The following is a 19268-nucleotide window of genomic DNA, read 5'->3' as shown; positions in this document are numbered from 1 at the left end:
ATACTTTAAACTAACACAATATGTCAATTATAACTCAATAAAACTAGAAAAAAAAGTTTTTAAGGGAAGTGGCATTGTGAGAAGGAGCGAAGTTGGACAGTACTGAACCTAAAGAGAATGGCAGTTGCTAAAGACTCCAGAAAAAGCATGCTCGTGGATCTGCTCGGAGGTAACGGTGGTTTTATAAGGAAAAGTGAGGCAGCCCTGGGAACACAGAGCCAAAAATATAAGATTTTATGAAACCTCATGAATCTTTTCATCTTATTTTAATGGCTGCAAGGGTTTAAAATAATGTACAATAGAACATGACTAACATTTTATCAAAACATTTCTTCTAATTTTTTTATACCATGGCATCCCTTTTTAAAAATGAAAATACATCAGATACTGTCAATGGAAAAATGATTTACAGAGTTCTATTTACATGTAACTTTTCCAGAGTGCACACAGTGCATAAAGCAAATGTGCGGGTTATTTCATTCAAATAACAAGAATCTGCAATTTAACCATCAAGGTAATTCTTGAAGTCTCTAACAATCTAATTTTTTTAAACACAAAATGTTTACTTGGTCTTTTAAATGACAGGCACCCTTAGAAAATGTATTTCACCTACATTTTAGATTTCTACCAGGCTTTCGCTACAAGTATATAGCACCAAAATCCATTTTAATAACAAATATTAGCAGTTAATATTAACTTTTAAAATACATACAATTTCATGTAGACATAATGGAAAACTTAGAACGTCAAATATGAATATAAAATTTTATAAAACGGGAAGTTACAAACTTTTAAAAAACAGCAATTTAATAATGTAAAGAATATTTTTGATTAGATAACCAGATAAGTTTAAACTGGTTAGACTACAAAACTTAAGGTCTTAGAATACCTTTGGTTTAAAAATCAAGACTACTTGATTTAAAAAAATCAACCGTAATCTATTACAAAATTTTAGAGCAATGTAGAAATTCTGAGAGTTATTAAAAGGTTAAGAGGTGCCGGATTTTTAAAGATCAAAGTAAACATCAGTTTTCTCCCTTGTAATTACAATTCTTGAAAGATTTTTCTGCATTCAATAGGATGAATGTTCATCTTTAAAGTTATTTATGAAGAAATCTTTTCTTCAATTACATAATGAACTGTTGTAACTCCGAACTGGAATGGTACAAGCAAAACACTCAACTTCTTCAAACTTTGATAAATAATAAGTGAAAAAGATATTACCCATAAGTATGATATACAATTCTACCTACCTATGTTAAAAAAAAGAACAAAAAAAACAACTTATGGGAGGAAGGGGTAACATACTTATCAATGTATTGTCTTACAGGACAGGGCAAGCAAGGCAGCCTAGCTGAAAGTGTAATGGTAGCCTAACCTACCTGCTCCATGCTTGCGCCCCACCCTGCTGGAACAGTGCAGTCTCTTAAATCAAGTACATTTCCAAAGTTGTATATGAAAAGGAGGGAGAGAGGGAGAGAGAAAGAAACTTGCTAACTGAAAAAAAAAAAAAAATCAGCAGCCTATAACCGCAAGGGAATAGTGCAAAGTAAATCTTTGGCCCCTTTAAAGCACTGGACACTGATTCAAAGAAACAAAAACACCTTAAGAAGGCTTATTACCATAGTACACAAGAAGCTGCCTACCTCATTGGGTAAACTGTCCACCCCAAGCCAGAGGGGTAGACATTTTGTAATTCAATTTCAAACATTAACTACAGACCTCTCCACTCCTCTGAAACGAGATCTTCCCTTTAGAAAAATCTCCCTGTTAGTGATACAGACAGGCCTGCATTTTTGAGGCCAGGATTGCTCAGATTCCTTTCCCCTCCCTGCCTTCAGTAGCGGTGGTGATGCTTCCATCTCCTGCTTCTGCGGCTGCCCTGGAAACGGCCTGGATACAGGTCCAAATCCTCTATTGCACTGGTGGTGCTGCAGTCAGTCTTCCCAGCACAGTACGCTTCAATTGTCACTTTCATACTTTGAGTAACAGGAAGACAACCTTTGTTATGAGAAATTACTTTTACACAATATGGACAAAAAAGTACAAGATGAAAGGAAACAGAGTAAAAATTGGGCTTATGAAGAAGATCTGTTTTCCTTACTGGTTGGAAAATTTGTAGCAAGTGATTAAATATACCGTTTTTTTGTTTTTTTTAAATACCGTTTAAAGAATTCTGCATTGCGTAAAGAAACTTCTCACTAAACTGTGCAACACTTGGTTTATATACATGCCAGTTTCTCATTTACAGTAACCATCAGTTAAATGACTGTTCTGTGTGCTCCTCAGACTTAACCTCCATCATGTTTGTTATCTTTGATTTCATGTATTTAACAACAGCTTTCTTTTTTTGTTTTACCCTAAATAACCGAGAGTTGGCTATATGCCTTCTCAGGAAAGAAAATAGCTTTCCTATTCAGGTGCTTTTAACTATGGGCTTTCACAAAAACTTAATAATGCCCACATTATTAAATAAAATAAAAACTGTAATGAATTTAGATGTCACTATCCTTTTAAAACACATCAGACAAGTGCAGCAACCCGAAATGCACAGGAGACTATTTTCTCTCCTAGAGATCTGCTTTTACTTCTAAACAGATGATGAGATTTTTGAGTCAATCTGTTTTAAAATTCTGGCATTGGGCTTTCTTAATAGAAGCACAAAGCACATTTGTGCCAAGCTCATGTCTTCTAAAATGTGGAAAAGTCTCCATGTCCTAGAATAAGGAAATGCCTTGTACCTAAGAGGTGCAACAGCAGTCCTGATATCAGCGACGGCCCTTTTGGGTTTAAGAAAGATTGGTTCTTAAAGTGTTCATATTGTTCTCTAGGACTTCCTGTTTTTTAATAATTGTATTTCTTAACCCAAAATCCAACATAAATCACTCAAGCTAAATTAAAATGGATTTTAGCAGAAAGTAGAAAAAACACTTTAAAATATAAAATATCACCTACTATTGATTTTACAATTTGAAAGTTGTACCAAACTAAAAAAAAGATACATGTAGTTTAGAAAAAGAAAGAAAGATTTCCAGTCTTTTCCCTTCTACCCAGGAAAGTTTTACATCTGGTATCACCAACACAAGCCTTTGGTGAGCTTTCGAAGTCTTCCAAAGGTTATACCTTGGGGGACTTACTGGTGGTCTCCTTCAACTCGTCTCTTGCGAACTATGAGAAAAAATAAAAGAAAGTATTTTTGAAATCTGTTAGTTTGTACAAGGTTAACTTGCTTGTTACAAACAAGTTTCTGTATAATCCAGTTATAGACAATACAAAATTGAAATGCCTGTTTCCAGTTCACGTGACCATTAAAATAAAAAATTTCACCTCCTTCATCCTTGTCATTTACCTGTTGAGAAATACGGGGCTTCTAAATGAGAACTACGTGTCCTAAGCTCACCTGTGCTTACGGCCCTGCTAGAAATCTAAAACAGTGTTTAGCTACCACCTTCAAGTCACTGTGCCTGTCTCATTTGCTTATTAAAAAAGTTTATACCTCCATTAAAAATGATGAATTATTGTGTTAAATTCTGAAATGGCTCTCAGGCAGCTGGGCTTAGAAAGTATTAACAGTAACTATTTGCATGCTCTTCTGATTAGACACTACAATTTATTTCCTTAGTCTGTGAAAGAACATACCAAAAACAGTTTTGTCACTTTTCTAGGTGACTTGCTACTCTGCACTCCACATTTTCCTTCTCTTGTCTCCTACAAAATGAACCAGCTCAGAGCTCTGACAAAACAACAAATGCAAAGTGATAAAACTCTTAGGCCCTGGTAATGTGGTGAGATCACAGCTGGCTACCATGTAGTGTGGCTGCCAGAGGTCAGCCAGCTAGTCCATCTGATGGAGTAGAGGACAAAGCACAGAGCTGAGGCACATGCACCCCAGCCTCCTCATGGACTGGTGACCCCGAACCACTAGGCTGTGTTCCATGGCAGGGCACAGCCTTCCACTTTAGGGTCTTGCTACCTTTGCTCTCACCCATCAACCACCAGGGAGCTTTGCCCAGAGCCCCAGGTCAGGGCTCCTCAGCATGGTGGCCAAGCCCTATCAAGAGAGGACAAAAAGCACAGGCTCTGGAGCCGGCAACAAACAGAGTAGGAATCATGGTGCTGTCATTTCTCTGTAGTGTGCTCCTTGGCAAGTGAGTGAACCTCTCTGAGCCTCAGCTCATTCTCTGTAACAGGAGAATAATAGTGTCTGTGCCTTATGGCTGGGAAGTTAAAGGCACAGCAAGCTGCTTAGCGCAGTACTGAGAACACAGTCAACACCCCACAGAGAGTACTCAGCTTCATCACCTACCACAGACGGGTTATGGGAGGGTCCTGACAGCCTGGCAAGCCATCTTTTTTAGGCTGTGGAAAGCCAATTTAGCTTTTACAGTTACAGAATTTGCATTTACACATTATTGGTTTTGATACTCTTATCAGTAAGTTCCTCTGTTTAAGTTAGATTTTTGGTCTATTAATTTTATACTCTATTCTGTCTATGGAAGCAAGTAGGAAGGCAGCTGTCATTGTTCAGCTTGAATCGACTGTTTTACAGAAGAATGAAAAGCCAATAGATGCACCTGGCCTCCTGGCCAGGCTACAGGTGCTCTGCTCTCATGCGCTTCTGACTGCTGGCTCCTCTTACTGGCCTTCAATGGCTGAGACCAGACACTCCATGGCGTGCGTAAGAGCTTGTCCAGCCGTTGGCTGGGGGCTGGCTGGGAAATAAAACTAACCTCGTATCTTCTCTATCTCTAGAAGAGTAATAAGAATAATTTTTTGAACTAGCATTTTTATCATGTATCCAGTGGCCTAAAATGGCTTCCAAATGCTTCCCACATAAAATCCAAAGAAATCTAAGTTCTTTACCATGTAATCTAAGTGCTTCTCCCAGCATTCCCTCTTAATCTGCTGACATCTCTTTCTTATTGTTAGCTTCAAGTGGTAAGTACTAAGAAGTTTATTCTGGAGGCAGCCTCTTGCTATGGGAGTCAGTTATAAAATTTGCAGGCTGGGGCCGGCTGAGTGGCGCGATGGTTAAGAACTCGCTTGGGATGCCAGAGGGCCCCGGTTCGGATCCCACATATGAGGGCCAGTGACACTGCCCTCCACAGCTAAGATGCTGAACAACAGCTCAACCTGGAGCTGGGCTGCTATGAGTCGCCGGCGACGGTGTAGGCTGCACTCCCTGTGGCAGTGGGTTGCCATGGGCTACCGTATGTAGCCAGCAGCCAGCGTGAGCGGCCAGCAGCCGCAGTGAGCGGCCGTCCAGAAGCCGGCGACTGATCTGCCTCGCCAGAGAAGAGCGCAATGATGGTGCCAACTTGGGCCAGTGAAGCAACATCCTCCACAACTAGATTGAAGAACAAAACGACAGCAACTTGTCTGTTCCCCTTCCCCCAATTCCCCAGCACTGTTCCCATCCCCCCAATTCCCCAATAAAAATTTTTAAAAAAAAAAAAATTTGCAGGCTGTCCTCAGCATGTAAATAACTTGCTTGCTCCCAAATCTGACCTTTTATCCATGCAATTCCACACTGTAGGAATGTACTCATTCTCATTTCATACCTGAGAATAGAGATTTCATGTCTGAAAATCTAGTTTGGATCAGAATGAAACAGCATTGGGTGGAGGTGGATGGTGGTGGGAGGGGTGGAGCGGTGGTGGGGGTGGTCAACAGAGCTACCTGCACAAAGCTTTTGGTTCTCAGTTCTGCTTTGTGTCAGACCACAACTTCTTTAGCACGGCCTCCTCACGTCTGTCACACACGGCCTTGGACAGCTACTCAACTGCTCAGTGTCAACACAAAGCAGTCTAGGAAATAGTTTTTATCTGTCCCCTCATCACCCATCTGCCACAACAGGCCCCTCAGAAGAGCACAAGTGCTGAGGCCTTGCACAGGCTGGCATCCCTGTCACTGACGTGGTTCTCATTGTGCTGCTCTCCTGCAATGACAGCTGCTGGGACCACCTGCCTGCTGGGAGGGACACAGGTGACAGAAATGGCTGGGGCTACAAATCTGTTGGGATCCTGGGACAGCTAAGGTAGTTTCAGAGGAGAGGAAAAACAGAGGATGCTTTTTGCTTAAGTTTATGGCTTTGCAGTTACTAGAAAATTGTAACTCTAAGCAGGGTTCAATTTCTATCGCTTTCCTTATTCACTTCAGAAATCTTTATTAAGTACCTACTATTGTCAGGCATGGTTTTAAGAAAGTTGTGGATTCAACAGATAGACATGGTCCCTGCCCTCAAAAAACTTTAAAAAAAAGCTTTGAAAATAGATAATTACAATGAAGTATAACTAACTTACTAAGTAAAAACTTTTTTCAAGCCAATAATCTATATGTCTTGAAGCTCTCCAATTATTTGTGAAGTTTAGTCAGACTTGGGAAACATGATTCTAAAAAGCAAAATTAAACACCTGAAGGAAAATACAGAAACCAACTAGTGAACCAATACTAAAATAATTAACATGACTTTGCACATGCCATCTAGAATCAAAAATACACCAAAACACACCAATTTTCTCTTTTAAAAAGCAAGAGACTAAAATCTTCTATGGGAAACTATAGTCATGAAAGGACAGAAAGAGTTTAAGCTAGTATTTTCTTTTCCCCAGTGATCTGGATTACGAAGCTGTATTTTTTCTGCTCCAAAAACCTTTAAAGAATACAAATTCAATTCAAATGTGGCTGAAGCTTAAATGAACTGCATCACTTTGAAATGTTACTCCCTTTAAGAAGTTCTATTTTAATTCTTGTCTAACGCATATTTTAAAATATGAGTATTTCAATGACAAACACCATACTTAAGAGTTGATTTTTGGAAACATGTAGAAACAAAATTATAAGCATCATATTTTTGAATTCAGCCTTGGCTGGAAAATATAGTTCAAGTAGAAGCCACAAGCCTCAGCAATTCAATAGGAACCATGCAAGAATGGGAGACTACTGAGCTAAATGTGTGCAGTGACAAGACCAACTGCCCAGTAATAGCTGTGTTAGAGAGACTGGTAAGTATAGCAAACATTTACATACCACTGACTATAAGAAGGGTTAAAATTATAGTTATTCTATATTTTATCAATAAAGTTGAATTTTCCCTCGGTCTGTTTGATAAAAAGGGCAAAAACGTTCCTATAATGTTGAAGTCTTTGTTTCAATAGCTCCCAGGGGTGACTTATAGCTGGCAACAAAATCTTTATTATAGGAAGCACTTAGTGTAATGCTTGTTGTAGAAAACTTTGTTCGCTTAAAGCTGTGAAATGATTGTCACGGGAAGTAAACTTTACCCACTAACCATCCCAATAATCACTACAACCTCACTTAAACTGAACTCTGATTCAATCAGTATAAAAAGGATTGTGCAGACTTTAGAAACAAAGGCCCAATAATCTCACTCTGTTAAAATTTATTTTAAAAGTAAAAAAAGTTCCTCTAATACATTAGCTTAATGGTACAATTCAGAAATTTCATTTGATACTGCATATGTCTTACCTAAGTCATTGTTTTTTGTTATAGCATTAGCTGCCTTGGTTCGGGGACCCTGCTGCGTAAACTGATATCCAAACTTAAGGATATTTGTATTTTCCTCGAGCATCTTGGCCATTTCTATTTCTACAGCCGTCCCCAACTGCTGCCTCTGGAATAATCAGAAATACAGAACAGTATTAATAAACTAGATCAAAATACTTTTCAAGGTAAGTCAAGACGAAGTAAGACATTGCGGTACATGCTGATTCTGTTGGTCTTTTTAAATTTCCCCAATTTTTATAACATACATAAGAGAAACAAAATTTTAAAGTTCGGTATAGATCATTAATCCACAAAAAATTGTGGATTACCACAATGAGATACCACTTCATACCCACAGGATGACAGTAATAAAAAAGACAAACAGTAACGAGGGTTGGCAAGAACTTGGAAAAACTGGGACCCTCAGACATGCTGGTAGGAATGGAAAATGGTGGAGTTGTGGTGGAAAACAATTTGGCTATTCCTCAAAAAGTTAAACAGAGTTATCATATGACCTAGCAATTCCACTCCTATGTCCACACCCATTAAAAGTGAAAACACATTCCTATAAGAACTTGTATAAGAATGTTCACAGCAGCATTATTCCTAATATTCAAAAAGTAGAAAACCCAAATGTAACAGAAGATTATTCAGCCATAAAAAGGAATAAGTACTCATATATGCTGCAACATGGATGAAACTCCAGAACATATTGCTAAATGAAAGAAAGCTGACACAAAAGACTGCATATTAGATAATTCTATATACACAAACTGTCCAAAATAGGCAAATGCATAAACACAGAAAATAGATTAGTGGTTCCCAGGGACTGGTGGGGGGTGACTGCTAATGGGTATGGAGCTCCTTTTTGGGGTTATGAAAATGTTCTGGAATTAGATAGTGGTGACGGTTGCACAACTCTATGAATATACTAAGAACGAATACAAAAAATAAATACTAAGTTAATATTCTAGGTGCCTCACATGTGCTCTCATGCCCTTTCATACCACCAGCTTCCTGAACGGCTCCCTGAAAGTCCTCCTCCCACCGCCTCCTGAGTCCCGGGCCCCACGCAGCAACGTGGGCAGCAGCTTCCTCCAAGTTACTGCTGCAGCACACTGACCTGATTGTCAATCTTGAGCTCTGTGAGGGTTTCATTATCTCTTAAAGCATCAATCAGTGCTAGAATACCAGCTCCTGTAATAAAGTTGGACTCCATATTTAAACTCTTCAAATTTTTGTTTACTCTCAGCATATCTGCAAAAGCCTAGAAATTAAAGAAAATATTTGGAGATTAAAATTCAACAGCACCTATTACACACTGTACATGCCATAAACAAATATGCTAATTAACATAACTGCCTGACTGTTTCTCATTAGATTATTTTAGCTTGACACTTACCTCACAGGTCTCACATGTATTTACTTTGCACATGTACCCTGTCACAATCTTTAGATTTTTTTTGTCACATGTAATTCTCTGTTGTTAGCATTTTCCACAGCTTTTCACATTTTTAGGTTCATTCACACCCTACGTCATGCTTCTTTCTCCTGAGTGTCTCATACTTTCTGTCAGTTTCTGTGTAGGACTAACTTCATCAATGTCTCTTTGGAACATCTTTTCTTATTTGGGTCCTGCTGCAGCTGGCTTACTGCGAGGCCAAAATGAGGGTAAATTATGAACTAATTTCCAAGGCAGAGACCAAAAGGAATGTGTAAGGCAGAAGGCCAAAAAAGATCAGACAACTAGAACTGCAAGAGCACAAAGACTTCGGAGAAGGGGCTAACCAAATATTCAATTCTTCAAGGAATGCTATGTCTTCAATCAGCTTCCATTACATTTCTCACAAGATACAGTAGTACATTTGAGCCAGTGCTTAATGAACACCATATTAATGAACTAACAGAAACCTGTAAGTGAGAAGAGGAAGTAGAGGGGGAGAGAGGGAGAGGGGAAGGGAGAGGAAGAGAGAAGAAGAAAGACAGAAGTTAGAATATGAATGTGAGTTTATATAAAAAAGCCCCTCAGAGGGGTCAAACGCAAGGTCAAATAAAAAAAAGGCAATGGGGGGCAGGGAGAGGGATACTAGAAAGGACTTGGGACAGATATCTACACACTTGTTTCTACTTTCTATTAGCAACAACTAGCTATGTGGCCTAGAACAAATTCCTTATTCATCCTCTGTACACGTATTTATTCCAATATTATTGATGGTTTATTATTTGATTAGTACTGCTCTGGAAATTCAGAAATAAAACATACAAGTCCCTGCCTAATGGAACTTGCATTCTAGTGGGGGTAGGGGAGGGAGGGATTCAGATAAATAAGGAAGCAAAATGTAATGTCAGATGGTAAAAAGAGCCACAGAGGAGGAAAAAAGGCAAAGTAGGGCAGATGGGGAGTGGTGGGGGTAGGGGTTGGGTTGCTATTTTATGTAGGGTGGTCAGGAAAGGCCTTGCCTAGAAGGTGATATTTGAGCAAAGACAAAGTGATGAAGTGAAATATGTGGGATATCTTGAGGGAGAAAGTTCTTGGTAAGAAGAACAAGTATAAAGGCTCTGAGTTGGGAGCTTGCATGGCATTTCTGAGGAAGAGTAGGAAGGCCGTAGGGCTACAGTAGAATGAAACAAGGGGCAAGTGAAGGAGAGGTCTGCTCATGGAAGGCCTTATAAGGCCAATGAAACATTTTATTTACTTATTCAGACAGTGAGCTGATGGAAGGTTCTGAGTAATATAGGAATGAGATAATTAAGCTTAAGTTTTAAAAGAATCACTTTTGATGTTGTGTCAAGAGTTGGCTTTGGGGTAGGTAAGATGGAAGCAGACAGCTCAATTTAGAGGCTATAGCAATAATCCAGATGAGAGAAGATACTGGCTTAGACCAGGGTGGTAGTTGTGAAAATGGTGAGAAGTGGTTGCATTCAAGAAATATTTTGAAGACAGGGCTGGACATACATTTAAGGTTTTGAGAAAGATAAATCAAGGGTAACTCCCTTTCTTTTTGTCTTGAGCAAATGAAGGAATGAAGTTGCCATTTAGTGAGAAAAGAAAAAGTGTGAGAGAAGCAGATATGGGATGGAAGTTAGAAGTTTGGTTTGGGACTTAAATTTGATATGTCTATTAGACATCCAAGTAAAGCTGTTAAACAGATAGCTGGAAAAAAGCATGGAGTTCAGGAGAGAGTTACAGATTGGAAATAATAACACTGGGAATCATCAATATATATATAGATAATATAGAGCAATGAAATGGAATGAGTTCACTCAGAAAGTGAGTGTAGACAGAGAAAGAAAAGGGCCTATGATCGAGCCCGAGGCCTTTCCACTGCTTAGAGATTGGGGAGAGGAGGAGGAACCAGCATAGGGACCAGAGCAGGGATGTCCAGTGAGGCAGGAGGAGAATCAAAGAAAGTGGTGGCCTCAAAGCGTGTAGAAAAACGTTCACACCATGATCAAATAGCATATATCCCAGGAATGCAAGGTTGATTTAATATACAAAAATTAATCAACACAATACACCATAATAAAGGACAAAATCCACATGATCATCTCAAGAGACACAGAAAAAACATTTGACAAATTCTAACACTATAGATCCATAAGTGGAATCTTCTGCAGCTGTTAGAAAAATGCCGTGGGGGCTGGCCAAGTGGCTCATTGGTTAAGATTTGGCTTGGAAGCGTGAGCTCTGAGCAGCAGGGCCGCCGGTTTGGATCCCACATGTAGAGTGACACTGCGCCCTCTACAGCTAAGATGGTGAACAACAGCTCGACCTGCAGCTGGGCTGCTGAGTCACCGGCGATGGCATAAGGGGCTGCAGTGGGCTGCTGTGAGCTACCGTGAGTGGCCGGCAGCCGTGAGCGGCTGTCCAATGATCTGCCTTAGCTGGGAAGAGCGCAATGATCACAATACCAGCATGAGACAGTGAAGTGACGTCCTCCACAACTAGACTGAAGAATAAAAAAAGGACAGCAACTTGTCTGTTCCTCTTCCCTGATTCCCCAAAACTGTTCCCTCCCCCAATTCTTCAAAAAAATCTTTTAAAAAATGCCGTGGAACTTTATGTACTGATACAAAAATATCTCTAAGAACTGCTGTTGAGTGAAAAATTAAGTTGATGAACAACATATATTCCATGACTCCATTTATGTTTTAAAAAATTACAGGAAAGAAATAAAGGAAAAATTAACATAAAAGAGTAGTAAATCAGGTATTGCCTAATAGTAAGCTAAATATCAACTGAAAAAAGGGAGTAAATCTTGTTCATAAAATCACAGTTCAGCCACCTCTGTAACATACCCTGGCATGTAGTCATAATTCAGGTGTTATCCATGGTAGCTTACTTACAATTGCAACAGGGTCATTGCTCCGTGTGGCTGCCAGACTGAAATGCTTCACATGTGTGTTGATTTCCAAAGCCTTTGCAAAATCTTTTAGGGTTGGAATTGGAATATTCTTGAAAGATAATAATATGAAACATTATTACATGTCAGTTTTCAGGACATTCGGTTTATTACTCAAATATATCTGTATTTATATTTCTTGTTAAAATGTACTCAGAAATTATATAAACACACAACAGTTAGTCTACAAGTGAAAACAAATAACTCAGCCTCCTCCATATCTATTTGACTTCTGTATTACGGTACATTTGCACAAACTGTTGACCTAGAGCAGAGTACATACATATCACCATTTCTCTAGCATTTAGGTTAAAGAAACTCCTTCTTATTCTACATTTAATTATTCATATTAAAAGAAGTCAACACCTGAGTATTCAAAGTGGATCCGCTTTCTACAAAGAGAAAGATATGGGAGCACATCTCTAATGGGTATGATTCCTGAGGCAGATGACATACTGTTTGTTCTCAGTCCTTTAAGCCACAAGTTATTAAGAGAGATTAACCCTACACTACATGAAATGTGGAAAGATATAGTTCTAGAAGGCACTAATTTTTCCCTTTAGTACTAAGACTTCAATTCCCTGAAGCTTGGTTATTTTCAGATCATTACTGTTAATTTAGAGACAGAGATATATGAGAATTAAATTTTTAAGAATAAAATTAGTGAGCAACTAGGGATATTAGCTTTTTCCAAGGCATTTTTCCCTCCACTCACAGGAAGAAACACCCACTAATGGAGTGCAGAGGTCTTATTCCCTAGGTTCTTGTAATTTCCAGATGCTCCCTCCAACTGCAATTCAGATAAAACAAGGTTCAAAATGAGGAATTTGTAATGAAGCTATTACGCAACGGCCAATACCCAAGGGATAATTTGAACTTACTCTTTGGTAATTAACTATCCCTATGCCCTTGTAACTCATTTTTTCCTTCTTTCCTCCAAGAGGTACATTTAAAACCTCCTTGTAAGATCCCAGAAAGCCCACTTCAAGGTATTCACTCAAGAGAAATGAAAACATGTTTACACAAAACATGACTGCATGTGAATGTATACAGTGGCTTTACTCATAATCAACCCAAACTGGAAGCAACCCATATGTCTATCAACTGGTGAATGGATAAACAAATTGCACCATATCCACACAATGGAACACTATCCAATAATACAAAGGAACAAACTACTGATATGCAACACGGTGAATCTCAAATGCTTTTGCTAACTGAAAGATGCCAGACTCAAAAGGCTACATACTACGTGATTATATTTATATGACATTCTGGAGAAGTCAAAATGATAGGGAAAAACAGATTAGTGATTGACAGGTTTAAAACAGATTAGTGATTGACAGGGGCTAGACATAGGGTCAGAGAATGAGGACAAAGGGGTGTGGTATGTTCTATAATACATCTGATTGTGGTGATGGTTGTACAACTGTATGCATTTGTTACAACTCATAGAACTATACACTAAAAAGGGAGAATTTTACTAAATATAAATTATACCTTAAGAAACACGATTTAAAAAACAAATCCCAAAAGACAAATGCTCCTAAAAGTAAGCAGTACTTTGGAAGCCAGAGAAATTTGCACTGACAGTCTGTAGGGTTTACATTTTTATATGATACTTTTTAAAAAACAAGTCCAAATAATACTGTAATACTTTAATTTCTAAAATATGAAGGGATCTATGTTAGCATACTGTTCGGAGAAAAAACTTTACCTTTAAGTAGAAAGAATTATACTATATCAAAACTACTTGGCTCTCATCCTAGATCTACCTAACTCAACGCAATTCAAAATGTTGTTTGTTTAGTATACCTACTTTTATATTATTCAAATTAACTTCAACAAGACGAACATCGTTTTCTTTAATTCTCTTTAAACTCTCTTCAACATTGGTTGGATTTGGTGGCTCATCAAAGACCGGAAGAATCTTTTCACCTTTTACCACATCTGTAGTCACAAATGAGAAGAGCAAGAGTCTCACTGGTTGACACTATTCCAGTGGATGCATATATTAACTTGCTAATACATATCACACACTCTCTCTCTCTCTCTCTCTCTCTCTCTCTCTCTCTCTCTCTTTCAGTAGAACTAATTTAAAAGTTTCTTCTCCACAATTTCTAAATGATCCTTTATGTATTGACACACATTTAAAGCACTCAAATAAAATTTAATTGAATATATACAAAACATAATTCAACATTTCTTTGCAATGTATCAGCCTTCAAAAATTATATTTTCACTTCTTCTTGGTATATTACAAGGTATCTTTACCACTAAAATACACTTGACAACACAAACCAATGATCTCATTTATTTTTAGCAATGTTTAAGATAAAGTTCAAATATGATCAAATCTAACACTTCATATCATTTTGTCTGAGATCTAGTAATTACTGTAAAGGAATGAAAAATCACAGACTTGAGGAACTAGAGCCTCGATGGGAAGACTAAGATGATGGAAGGACACACTACCTCTTCTTCCCATGGGGAGTACTACGCAATGGGAAAGGGGGAGAACTCTCTATTAGGAAGAATAGTAGGAATAGGGAATGGGGGAACAGAGCAGTAATGGTACACACAAGTCTACTGAGGCAGAAATGCCCAAAATTACTGCCCTCCTTCACTCCTACCTCCAATCCTCACCATATACACTATGCCAACACACATGGTCAGGATCCAACTACACAAAGTTGAAAGAGGACCTAGAAGTCTCAAACCCTCTGAGATACAAGGATGCTTTGAGATGTGTATGGAGGTCTATGAACACCCAGACAGGCAAACTTTTATCGATAAATTTTCTGGGGAGAGCACCGATAGCACTAGATTCTCAAAGAAGCAAATGACCACAAAAAAGTTAAGAGCTGACATGGGAAGACTGACAGGGTCACTGTCTGGCTTAGTTCTTCCCATCTGCCCTCCTCTAGCTTTTAGGAGCAAAACTCACCTTAAGACAAGGTATATCATTTACTCATCCAATAAATTCCCTCTAAGAGTAACTTGTTCTTTTCAAATAAACACACACACACACACACACACACACACACACACACACACACACAGCATTCTAAGGAAATCAACTTAGACGAAGGTCTGAAAATTATTTTTCTGGGGACAGTTGAAAGATCTGGAAGTATATATTAAAATAAAGAATCCTCATTGTTTTCAGATTTATCCTGTGGAAGGAGAAGAGAGAAATTTCAGGTTGTTCTGAAGGCTGGGTCAGAACAGGTGTAGACTGCCAGGAGGCAGAGTTTGGCTCAGTACAAAGAGGTGCTTCCTAACAGAGCTCTGCTAAAGAACAAAGTGAGCTTCCTCTCCAGGAAGTTCAGCAGGACAGTCTTCTTCAAGATGGCAGACCAAGTGGGCTGGAGAAGAGCTTCCTCACTGAATGGAAAATTGAACGAGTTCTTCCTCAATTTTCAATTTTATAAAAACCAAAAGATTTCTTCCCCTGCTCCACAGAATGTATGTATTATATTTAAGGAGGGTTGCTCCCTAATAAAATAAATGGATCCAGTCAATGGGATGCTGAACCATTAAGAAAAGTTCATGGGAAACTTTAAATGGATGGATCAGGCTGCCAATATTTGAACCCACTGGTCAATATTAACACATTCCCCAAAGAGGAATGACCAGACTTGGTATGCTTCCTATTGTGATTCAATCACCTCACAGAAAACATTCTTGCCAAGAAACAAAAACCAAAAGAACTGCACCTGAATCTGATCAAGCCTCTAGAAAATAATAGTTTACAGAAACCTAAGAAGAGATAGGGAAACATGTAAAATGAAGGCACAAGGTTGGAATCAGCCAAATCCAGAATGTGGAAAATTCTACATGACTAATAATAGCCCAGTTTCTTTGAGAAATAAATGGCATGAAGAAAGCGGGAAAGAGGTTAAGGAGAACTATTAGGAAATTAAGAAAAACTGGAACCAATGACAACCAAATACAATGAATGTGTGACCCTTATTTGGATTCTGGTTTTAACAAACCAACTGCAAAATGATGCTTTTGAGAAAATAGGGCAAGTCTGAACATGGACTCGGTAACATGAAGGATTACTGTTAATTTTTAAGTTTGATAATGGCATGTTAAAATAAAAGTCTTTATTTGGGAAAGACATATATGGAAATATTTATGGGTAAAGTCATACAAATGAACAGGATATGCTTTAAAATATTCCAGGAAAAAAAAAGTGGTAGGAGTGGGGAGAGAGGTAGACAATGGATGATACAAGGCTGGCAAAATGTTAAAAATAGCTGAAGCTGGGTGATGGATATATTATTTTCTCTTATATTAGGTATGCTTCAACATTTCTACAACAAAAAGCTAAAAAATAGGGGGAATGGCCAAATTATAGAACATTAATAAAATGGAGTGCTATACAGATGTTTGAATGAGGTAGCTCTGTATGTACTAACCAGGAAACATGATATATAGCTAAGTGATATACAATATAGCATGGGTTAAAATCCTCACCACTGTGTGACATTCAAGTTAGTTACTTAATCATTCTAAAACCTCAGCTCCCTCACGTACAAATTAAGGATTATAATAATACCTATTTCATAGAATTATTATAGGGATTAAATGAGAACAAATCACATTCAAGAGCTGTGCACAGAACATAGTCAACATTAAAAAAAATCAGCCAATAGTATTTTTTTTAAATTAAGTTGCAAGAAATACCTATAGTATGATCCCATTTTTGTAAAACAAACGAAAAGACTATGTATAGCGTGTGTGTATGTGTGTATATGTGTGTGTGTGTGTGTGTGTGTGTGTGTGTGTGAAGTTTGCATAAACACAGTACAAAGTCTAGAGGGCTACATACCAAATTAATAGTTAGGGGTGTGGGGAGTAGAAGGCACAATGGCTATGACCAAACATTTGTGCTTCTTACCTTATACACTCAGGTAATGTTAAATTATGCTACAAAAGTATGTATTACTTTGGTAATTTTAAAGCATCCTAGAAGTAAATTTTCAAAAAAGTTTTGCTTTAAGCTATTTAATACTTTGTATCAGACTAAGAGGTTTAGGGGCTGAATAGTTCTGTGGTTTCTCTTGAATTTGATTTTATAACGTAGTTTTGTCAGCATTGTTGTGGATTTCTTGAAAAATTAGTTAACATTGAAAAAAGAATGTCAACAAAAGCCAAATTTGATTAGCTCTTACACAGTTCAGCACAATATTATTCAGTGAGGTGAGAGTGGTTCATATTACATTTGCTGATACACTAAGCATAAAATAGTTCATATTTTATTTTCAGTGGTTTTCTATGTCAATACCATCCAAGTAGAATCTTAGGTTTCCAGTATACATACATAACATTTGATATCTATATACTGAAGTCGATACATGGAAAAAACAAAATATATATAACAAAGGATTGGAATTCACAAAGCATTGTAAGTACTTACTTGAAAAATGTTCTTGGTCGACACCATTACTACTTCCCACTATATTACAGAACTGTGTATTCGTTATCAAATTGTGCATCCCAAGAATAGCTATAAATGTAGAAAAAGAAAGTTATTTTTAATTTCCATCAGTTTTAAACATAAAGAATTAACTTCACAACCAAAAATTTCTACCAAATGATTTTAACACTCTCTGGATATTTTTCTACTCAATTAAATTCAGATTGTGCAACCAAAAACAGGGAGACAATGTGATGAAAAATCACTTACAATCTCTTTCTCACCAATGCCCTTATTATTTTCCCCCCATTTCTGAATTTAGATTTCCCCACATTTCTGAACCAGACACACAGTGGAAGCCAGCCTAACCCTAAATGTAAATCTATGCTTAAGCTCCATCTGGTGGCTACAGGGAAAATTGAAATGATCTGTTTTGCTGTTCATCCTTTTTACAAGGTTTCTAGCAACATCATGCTACAGAAGGCAGGTTTTTAACTTAACCTTCACTATTTTTAAATTTGTTAATAACTCTCATATTAATTTACATTCGTATTTTAGCCAAGAGTAGAATACTAAATGTATAGTTGAATTCTCATATTTAACCTTAAAGTAGCATTCCTCAAATGACAGTAGAAATACATTTGGTTTTGGTTTTGATGCCCTTTTGCATAAACGAAGCAGAAGCTACAGTGTGCCCCTGGCCCATTCATTCCATTCTGATGAATGCACCATTTACAAACCCATCAGTCCTCAGCCCCCCAGGAATAAGACACCTGCTCTGGCTCTGGGACCATACCCTGATTGTCCTTTTCCTAAGTCATTCCCAAAGGACCATCACTGCTCCTTTAAATGTTAGTTCTTGGGGTTACTTGAGAGTAAGATCTCCCCCTGCGTCATATTTTACTATCTAGGAAAATGGGCGTACATGGAGGTAGCTGGGGAAGATACTGGTCCAGATAAAAAACCTGAAATGATTAAAATAACAGGTAAGTTTGGAGCGTTCCATAACTTCAGAAAACTTGGGGAAGTCCTAAGTCAAGCTCAGGGCTGACTGTTTCTTCTGCTTTCCAGTTACCCATTTTGGGATCTTTCTGATCAAATGGGACAGCAGTCAACCCTGGAGACTCTTTTTCAGTGCTCAGATGGGACAGCTTCTAGCTGAGCACAACCTGATAAGAAATTTTTATAAAAACTTTCAAAAACGGGAAACATGGGATAAGATTTCAATAATAAAATAAATTCCATTAATATAAAAATTTCACCATTGAAAGAATTTAAAGAAACGAAATTCCATATATCAGATTTATAGTATAAAAAAACAAAGCCAAATATGTGGTCACTAATTCGACCGCTCTTTGCTAGCAGGAAAAAGAAGCATCTATATATGTGAATAGGTGTGTGCTGGTATTCCTCTTCCCTCCACACTCATTCACAAATTAATGTTTTAGAAGATACCTGCAAGGTCACACAACTCTGTGTCAGAAGCACTGGTCAAAGCTTCTTCTAATTCTGGATCAAGAGATACTTTTTCTTCTGTAAAAGTCTGTAGAGGTTTCTGTTTAGGGATAAATACTTTCCCTGTAAAATAAAGAGGTTAATTTCACTACTATAATTAACTCATCACTATTTTACTCTAACAAAAATTATTAAAAGTATATGTAATTGAAGCCAAAGTAAAAAGTCCAGATTAACATCTACAATAATTTTGCTTTATCTTCAATATGTTTTTGTAAGTTTCCAGGGCAATACTTTGGCCATACAAGTCGGAATAAAAAAATAAACAAATCAACTGAGAAATTTTCCCATTTATGGAAGGATAAGTAGGCTCTTTTTGGAGTAATTATGAGTTACTCTACAATTACTGAATCAAAAAATACGAATAAAGGAATAAATACAGAAATCTGTAAAATTTTAAAGAGATTAAAAAAAAA

The 19268-nt window shown here is 37.6% G+C and overlaps 1 protein-coding gene across 2 annotated transcripts in view; it reads right to left on the bottom strand.

Annotated features, from left to right (window-relative positions):
- Window positions 1–247: 247 nt before the first annotated feature.
- The window catches only part of TMOD3 (tropomodulin 3), a 63828-nt gene continuing 44807 nt past the window's right edge, over window positions 248–19268 (bottom strand). Inside the window, exons 4-10 of one of the 2 annotated variants that reach the window (XM_019665670.1) lie at window positions 18793–18915; window positions 17338–17427; window positions 13729–13859; window positions 11854–11961; window positions 8630–8773; window positions 7489–7633; window positions 248–3168 (exon numbers count right to left, since the gene is read on the bottom strand). In XM_019665670.1, the coding sequence (XP_019521215.1) occupies window positions 3134–3168; window positions 7489–7633; window positions 8630–8773; window positions 11854–11961; window positions 13729–13859; window positions 17338–17427; window positions 18793–18915 (776 nt within the window). In that variant the 3' untranslated portion in view covers window positions 248–3133. Of the gene's footprint in view, window positions 3169–7488; window positions 7634–8629; window positions 8774–11853; window positions 11962–13728; window positions 13860–17337; window positions 17428–18792; window positions 18918–19268 lie in introns of both variants that reach the window. The other variant, XM_019665680.1, reaches the window with a different exon arrangement.

Source organism: Hipposideros armiger, unplaced genomic scaffold (assembly GCF_001890085.2).
Source record: "Hipposideros armiger isolate ML-2016 unplaced genomic scaffold, ASM189008v1 scaffold_12, whole genome shotgun sequence".
NCBI classification, from domain to species: Eukaryota; Metazoa; Chordata; class Mammalia; order Chiroptera; family Hipposideridae; genus Hipposideros; species Hipposideros armiger.
Note: the sequence above shows the minus strand (reverse complement) of the source record. Positions and strands in the feature narration are given on the sequence as shown.